This window comes from Carassius auratus, chromosome 15 (genome assembly GCF_003368295.1).
Source record: "Carassius auratus strain Wakin chromosome 15, ASM336829v1, whole genome shotgun sequence".
Taxonomy (NCBI): domain Eukaryota; kingdom Metazoa; phylum Chordata; class Actinopteri; order Cypriniformes; family Cyprinidae; genus Carassius; species Carassius auratus.
Genome location: NC_039257.1, coordinates 20621088 through 20629726, shown reverse-complemented (window position 1 = coordinate 20629726; position 8639 = coordinate 20621088). Strand labels below are relative to the sequence as shown.

Here is an 8639-nt window from a genome sequence, read left to right as displayed (position 1 = left end):
AGATTATAGCTGAACGAGTGTTACTTTCATATGCAACAGCATCACGCAGCTCAGTTTATATCGGTTTCAATGTATCAACAGTCACAAAATAAAGCCCCTTTTATTTTTATGTGAACTTACTGTTAGTTCTGCTAATAACTGAGTTCAGGGGAAGACAGTTACCCATTGTTCCTCAATGAATTTCCTCTTACATTAAATTCCATATTAACTTTAATTAAGGTCAAACACATATCCATCTCTAAAAACAGTTATTTAAGATAAAAAAGGTTAAAGGTTTCAATAAACGTTTGAGAACTGTAACATTTCAGTGCTATCTATAATCTGGTACTAATTATCACAAAGGTCGTTCAACCCAGAGATCGTTTCATCATCACACTGTAAATATAGCATGCTAACAACAAATGTAAGTGAGAAAAGCTAATATGAAAGTGTTAATAATAATAAAGCAATAACAAACTACATGTTACTACTTACTGCTAAAAGCATAGGGTAAGCAAATTATAGCATCATACTCATGCAAAAAAGTTAAGGACCAGGCATTTAAACTGAGGTTACTAGGCCTGTGCGTGTTATGCAGTCATATACACAGCCACTAGGGGAACAGCTGTCCAATTTCATAGCTGTTATTTACAATATATTTATATTAGCATGGCTGGAATACTGTGTTGGCTAATCAGCATCCAGGACCAAATTATCCTTTATTTAAATCAATTTTAATGCCTTTTGAAAAAAAATCACACCACATGCATACACCGTATAAAAACTCTTGAAGGTTTTATCTTTCATTCTGGTTTCTCCACATAAGGTTGCATTGGACTCAATCAGATATCATGCTTTGTATTGTTGTAAAACACTTTTAGGCCAACATCCTCTTACACAATTGAGCCAAAGGTGTAGATATATTTCCAAACCAAAAAGAAGCAATAGAGAAATGAATAAACATCAGAAAATGTATTATAATAGTTAGCATAATTCAGAGATGGTTAATAATTCATTAAAATAAAAATTTGTTATCACTATTCAAAATACAACATTATACTAAAATCTACAAATGATTGCACAGAGAAAAGAATCTTACTGACAAGGTCAAACAAAAGATCGTAACCCTCATTAGTAATATGGTTAATCTCTTGTAAATTCTCATTATTGTAATGCACAGAAGCAATTCTCATTACTGTAGTGTAAGAATAAAGTATTTATACAGCATAATAACATTTGTTATACATCCTTTTGTACTTTTCTGTAGTTTAATTTCACTTTAACACAATTATGAGAATAACAAAAAGAAGTGAAAAACTTGCAGGTGCATTACAGCAATGACAATCTAGGTTTCAGAGACTTTTGTTTTAAGCAGGATAAAATGAGACCCATATGATGAAGCATAAAGTGTGAATGTAATACTTAGAAGATTTTAGAACATTACATTAAAGCATTGCTATTCATAGTTATCCAAAGCCGCCTCGAGGCCCAAGCACAACACCACGTTCCTGCGAGTGTTTGCTGTCTGTCGGTCTCACTGTTCTTGTCTGAGCTCTGTGAGCGTCTGTACTATTTCTATTCTTATCTATATTGCTATTACAAGCAAACGAGAGACACAGTAGTTCAGAGAAACAGAAAGATTCGATAGACAGTAGACTCGAGAAAGCCAGACTTGGACAGCCTCTTCGTGCTGTAATTGGTTATTCTGTCTTGTCACTCTTTCCAGCCTCTGCCCCAGTGCTTCTGGAGCTCTGACTCGCTTCCTTGTCTTTCTTTTTGGCATCTTTGCTGTCAATTAAAGCATGTTCACGCTTCACCATCTCTTCCAGCTCTGCCTGAAACAAAGGCAACAAACAAAATTCAAGAGCAAAATATTTTACTGTATTGTATATCAGTAATGCATTAAATATATTACTGATTTAAATCAAAGGTTACACTTTATTTTAATGTGTCCTAGGTACAGTGTATATATTTAAATACGGAGTGATATTAGCTAACTACATGTACTTACTACAGCGGGTAAAATAAGTATTGAACACATCACCATTTTCCCCAGTAAATATATTTAAAGGTGCTGCTGAATTGAAATTTTCACTGAATGTCAGTAACAAGCCAAGTAATCATATAAATAAAACAAATGAGTTCAGACATTAATTTATGTGTAATAAAATTGAATATATGGTTAGGGTTATGAATAGGGTTTGGCCTAGGGTTACTTGCATGTAGCTGTGCATAATTAATTATTATTATAATAGTAAGTACATGTAACAAGCACACTTTAAAATAAAGTGTTACCAAATAAAACGTCAGATTTGTGTGTGAATATGCCTGTATTTACTTTCCAGCCCAGCAGATCAGCGAGAGCCATGCAGCCGTCATCACAGGTGCTCAGGTGAGCCACATCTCTGTCAACATCAATACAAATCAGTACAATCTTCTCTAACACCCGTACACACATTCACGCCAAAGTTTAACGTTTGGAAGACATTTTTGCTTTTTGAACATTTTATTCACTTATGATGTCATTAAATTGATTGAAACCTATTTTAATGATGGTTGTTTACATACATGAGGGACTTTCACACAATATTTGATATATTTAAGATAAAATGAATAATAAATTATTAAAAAAATTATTCTATGTTAACATCACTCCATTAATAAGATAATGTAACTAAGTTTAGCATCCTGTTATATACAGTATCTAGCAAGTCATGGGGACACAACTGGTGCAGAGAATGACCCATATATTCAAAATCAGTTTCATGTCAGGATGAGTTTAATAGTGTTGAATAGTTTCGGTCAGAAATTCATAATGCCTGTGAACAGGCCTAAAGAGAGCAAACTGTTTAACATGACAAAACTTACCTGTAGGCTTTGTCTGAGTCAAAATCCATTCCTCCTCCAAAACCAAATAATCCCATGCCAAATTCTGACTGTTTGAGAAAGGAACAATGCAAAAATGTTACTGTAAAATGAATTTGTTTTATTAAAATGTTTATCATAATCATACATTTATTGAGCTACAGACCTGTCCGGTTTTCTCCATATTGATGAGCAGTCTAGGACAGCTGTTTGACACTCTGAAGATGAGAAGGAGTCACAGATATAACAACTCCATCATCACAGACCTGCATATTTTGTGCAGAATCATTGCGATATGTGCTAAATATCCAGCTCTTTTACCTTATTTTACCTTATCTACATCGATTCCTCAGCATTTCCCCCAGAATCATCAGAGAAAATGTGAAGCAATCTTAAGGTTTTGTGGGGCCCAAAAGACACGAGAGTCTTACCTATTGACCAGTGATGCAAATGGTTGAACCTGCAGGGATGTGCCCATTATGATGAGAAGGTCACATCGAGGAAAGTCCTGCGGTAGAATGATACTGAGAACCTGGACCGACTGAAAAGGAAGTTTGACCTTAACAGATAAGATGAATCCTCACCATTTTCATGGTAGCGAAGAATCGGGCAGGTAGATTCTCCCCAAAAAACACAATATCTAAAAAAAAAAAAAAAAGAGGAACAAATATACATCCACAATAGCTAAAATCAGCGTAAAAGAAGCAGAGACTAGATACCAATGAAATCAATTTAATGAATATGGTTTCAGAAGACAATGAATGACCTTATAAAACCTGTATGGACTTCTTTTGTTGTATTTTTTTATATTTATGCTAAAGCGCAACTCTTCTGCAGTATATCTTTTGTGTTACAACAAAGAACGAAAAATCACACAACTTTGAAATTACATAATAATTGGGTGAACTAGACCTCGATTCAAATTTTTATTAAAAATAGAGGCTAAAGTTCGAAGACGAACTTTGACGTTGGCTTGATAAAGCCAGCCTGGGCAGCTTTGTTGGCAAAAGAGCCAGAGCACGTGTGTGTCCGGCGTTCTTGAGTTGCCCCGCTGAAGAAAATCTGACCGTTAAAGTTTTCATAATATTTTTCTATGGTCCCTTGCTATTTTCCTTTGAGAACCCCCCCCCCCCCCCCCCCCCCCCCCACTATTAACAGCTTGGACAGAGCTGGATGCAAAATATTCTATTAGTATTGTGGAAATTACAGTTTTTGCACACTTAATATAATTAATTTATATGCAATTTATTAATAAAAGTCAATTTCTTGAATTATTTTCAGTCTTTGAGCTGAGTCTCGAAGGATTTGCTATCCTGTGGCTCCCTCGTGTGGACAACATTAGTATTATGGCCTTCATCTCTGAATCATATTAATCGCTATATAATGGCTAATATATATATATATATATATTTTATAATTACAAATGTTTAATGATTACTTCACTGATAATACACCCAGATTAAACACAACTTTACTGATTTGGTATGTTATTTCATGCTTTAAGAGTTTAAGAAATTTCAACTGACATTTTAAGCTGTAATGATTGATTCTTATATTTGTTAAATGGTAATTTGTCAATTATAATATGTAAACAATATAATTATTAAAAAAGTATAACAATTATTGTTTTCATAATTTCTATAAACCCTAGTTATTTGTATTTTTATTAAAAAGCTTTTTAACAGAAACTGTGATTAGCACTAATAAAACACTTTAATATATATTGTTTTTCAATAGGTCAAGCACATTTTCTCAAATATGGCTGTTTTTAAGTTTTTTTTTTAAGGATGTACGTTTAAAAAAGTCAAATTGTAGTATTTCAAGCATTTTAAGCAGCTTGTATGGACCCTGGTAATATTTGTTATAGACCGCTGTATTTTTCTATTCGAACAAACAAGTTTATTATGATAATACAATTGTAGATACCAGTTTAACTGCACTGTAATGAAGTTGCAAGTTTTATGTTTGTAGGTGATTAGACACAGAAATGGAAGAACCACACGTAAAACAGCATTGCATAGTTTCCATGAAATATTGATTCTTGTTAGAGCAATGAATAAATAAAAGCCAAGACAAATGAATTAATTTCTGGTTTTTATGGATTAACATAGAAGACAGACTATAGCAATAAAGCACTTAATTCAATCAATGCACTGGGCGCGAGCGTTCAGCGATGCATGGCTTTCAGTTACACAAAAAGGACTCACAAACCTAAATTTAGCTCTTGGTATGTTCTAATTAGTGCATTGCATGAATTCGATGTAATGTTTACATTTAGATGGCTTTAAAAAAACATGCAAATGCTGTAATTTTGTGAGCACGTACGGAGTGCACTCGCTGCAAGAGCGTTGCTCTACAGTTATATCTCACAAGAACTAATTTTACCTCTTTATTATGTTCTTCTAATTGTATTAAGTTCAGTCGCTGGAGTGTTTTTATTTACAATCCTTTAAAACATATTTAAATTATGCAGTTTTTTGTATGTAGCCTAATCAGATATGGGAGATAACATAGAAAACAGCTCACATGAACTCAATTTAGCTTATCAATATGTTATTCTACTATTAATGTGTTCTATCGCTGAAGTGTTTTCATTTAAAAGGCTATAAAACACATACAAATACTGTAGATCTCTTATCTTTCACACTGCTCAGGCCATCAGACTGTAAATATTATCCTATCTTGACCCGGTAATGATCAGATATGTTGGTTTAGCATGTCGCTGTGAATGAAATTTATGTATAAGTATTTTTAGCCGATTTTAAAGTGAAACTAAGGAGTTATCCGACTCCTCCCTCTAGTGGAGTGGAATTGTTAATTCCTCTTACCAGGTTTTACCAGGCTCCCACAGGAATCACACTTAGGAATATCTTCAGAGAAAATTTTATCTGAGAGTCAAAAACAGGAAATGTGAATAGTTAACTATATTCCCACATCTCATTTAAAACAGAAAGCACAGAGAAATGTTAGCGTTCAATACTGTACTTTTCATCCAGTCCATGGAGTACTCCTTACGACACAGGAAGCTCACACAGTGTGAGGTGTGAAATGTGCCATGAGCTTCAATCAGGTCCTCTCCTTCCAGACCGGCAACTCTCTCTAAAGTATCGATGTTCTTAAAAAAATAACAATAATAATTGTATTATATATGATAAAATACATATACCATAATTATTATTTTTCAAGAACAGCATAAAATGACAGATAAACACACTCTCTTACCTGAGAGTAACATCGAGTCAGTAGACCTTTGTCCTTCAGCATCCTTATAAAATAGTGACAGACTGTGGGCTGAAGAAACCAAAGAGCATGTAACAGAAAACCACAGCATTACACGTGTCATGATTTGTATGTGCTGCCTTATCAAACTCATCTCAAGACAAAGAAGAGCATGTAATATTGTAATATATGGTCTATACTGGCAAATAAATGACATATTAGCTGTTGATTTGTGATGTTACAATATTCTTGCTCAGGTTTGATTTCATTTCTAACAGAATTTCATTGGTGACCGTCAGAAAAGATTCATAAATACCTTAAACTGTCCTGGGTAGAGTTCTCTGGCGAGGGCAAAGAAGGGCTCTGGATGTTTCTGGAGAGACAGAATGACATCTTCTTAGATGACAAATGATGAGATTGTAGCTTTTCTTCAAGAATGACAGTCAGACCTTGAAATAGTCGATCTGAAAGATGGCCTCTGGGTAAGGCAGATTGAACTTCTGCAAATTGTCATATAGACCGGTGCCAGGAGAGCGGAAATCTGGGATCCCAGCAGCTAAAGCAGGAAGAAACTACAGGGTTAATTAATAGTGTAACATATGAACCAATAATTACAAATTAAAGCCATAATAATATTCACATGTATTCATTTGGCAGATGCTTTTATCCAAAGTGACTTACAGTTGAGGAAAACTGTGATTTATCATGAGATGGCAACAAACACGAGAAGTGCTATATAATAATAAGAGTCAGAACCATATAATAGGACCTACAAGAGGTCTTCAAATATTAAAGATATGATCTATTTAAAAAAAAAGTGCTTAATTTAAGAAAAATGCATTTTATGGTAAGTGATTTACTTACATGTAGATATTCCAGCTCCAACCATACAGATAATGTTCTTGCCTGTTGAGACAGTCAGATTAACAAAGGTGAAATATTTTACCAAAAGTTTTTACACAGGAAGCAAACCAACAAAGGTTTTTTTTTTTTTTTTTTTTTTTTTGCAGCTGACTGTTCGTATTGAATTGTATATAATAAAGTATTTTAACATTCAACACACTTCACTTTTAAAGACTGGACTCATCTGAGAGGTTAACTCACATTTGCCGCTCAGGATATAGCGGGCGACACCATCCAGGGTCAGCTCATCCAAGACTTTATCTCCAGGACTCAGGCCAAGAGTTCGCGAGAAGAGACTGCGCAGGAAATCCACTGAAAAATGAAGCATATATACATATAAGCATATATCTATTCAGCTTAGATCACATGACTTCTTTAAATGTACTTCAAGACTGACTGTTTGACACATACTCTCAGTGTCTCCTGAAGCGTCGCCCTCGTCGCTGCTGTCGTCAGACTGACCCTGCAGAAAAGAGTAACACAATAATACTTTTCTTTTTGGCACGAATAAAAGTGGTGGCTTACAGTGCTGAACATGGTATTGTTTACTACATTTACATATTGTGTTTATGTCTCATGTTCCCATATACATTTCCTATGCATACATTTGTTTTACAGAAAAAAAACTAAACAAAAACTAAATAAAAATACTGCAGAGTGGGGAAATAACACTAAAACAAGCTAATATACGAGTTAAAATTAGGCCTTTTTAAAATGACTGGCAGAGGTTGGAGTATTTTCATGAAATATTTTATTAATATGCAATTTTATTATTGCTGTTTTAGATTTTAACCACTGACATTTTTTTTACATAAAAATATAACATCAACAACAACAATAATAGTATGGTATTTTGATAAATACAGAGAATACAATGTCACTTCCATGGTCCAAGTACAAAAACAAAACAAAACAAAACATGGTATTAGCTTTGTGCAAGTCTCAAACATCTTCTACACCTTCATGATAAGTCTAATGGACGTGTTGTGTGACCTGTCATGTGTGTCTGATGTTTTGCACCCATCTTACGTGTAATGTTTACATCTATAGACGTATGTGCATCTGTTATAAAATGTACTCACAGATGTATCTTTATTTACCTCGAGATCTGGTGTGTCAGCCTCCTCTTCTGCCCTTTTATAAACCTCTACAGGACAAAATAACACATATCACACTGATGTGAATGTCATAGCAGCTAATATCAGTCACATAAACAGTCGAAGAACTTCCAATACACAACTAGCTTTCTCTTTTGCTAAAGGCTAACTCTGTCTGATAACACCCACATAAACAAATGCACAATCGTAATACTACCTTCAGACATCTATCCGCTTTCAAACAGAACTAAAATCCCAAAACACATAAAGTTAATAGGTGACAGGACGGTTTTATTAAAGGTAAACTGTGTCGCGTCGCTCATTGAGTGTCGAAAGGCGGAAGACGTTCCTATTGAACATACCTCGAGGGGACGCTAGAGAGGCTCAGAGAGCCGAGGCCTCCTCCGATGAGTCGCATTCAAATCAAAAGACGAATTATATATCAAATGACAAACTTAAAGGCTTAATCGTATATTAATTTAAATTTATACATATAAAGGACTGTCTCGTGGTATGCTAATAAAAATCCGCTTTTGCAATATATATATTTTAAACATGTTTCCCAGCGATTACAAA

General features: G+C 34.3%; 1 protein-coding gene across 1 annotated transcript; it reads right to left on the bottom strand.

Moving 5' to 3' along the window:
• Positions 1-750: 750 nt before the first annotated feature.
• On the bottom strand, positions 751-8437 carry sirt2 (sirtuin 2 (silent mating type information regulation 2, homolog) 2 (S. cerevisiae)). The gene is made up of 16 exons (XM_026282867.1): positions 8281-8437; positions 8067-8113; positions 7378-7429; positions 7168-7278; positions 6928-6969; positions 6513-6619; positions 6380-6436; positions 6067-6135; positions 5830-5959; positions 5673-5732; positions 3429-3484; positions 3276-3352; positions 3011-3062; positions 2848-2915; positions 2318-2384; positions 751-1814 (listed from the first exon to the last, which is right to left on the bottom strand). The coding sequence occupies exons 1-16, from the start codon at positions 8288-8290 to the stop codon at positions 1680-1682; spliced, it is 1140 nt and encodes a 379-aa protein (XP_026138652.1). The 5' UTR covers positions 8291-8437; the 3' UTR covers positions 751-1679.
• Between the last annotated feature and the right edge of the window lie 202 nt (positions 8438-8639).

Coding starts and splice junctions, on each gene's coding strand:
- sirt2 (XM_026282867.1), bottom strand. Junction 7,279..7,377: donor CGCTTCAGGAGACACTGAGA/GTATGTGTCAAA, acceptor TTCATTTTTCAG/TGGATTTCCTGCGCAGTCTC. Junction 1,815..2,317: donor CTGATCTGCTGGGCTGGAAA/GTAAATACAGGC, acceptor CCTTTGTTTCAG/GCAGAGCTGGAAGAGATGGT.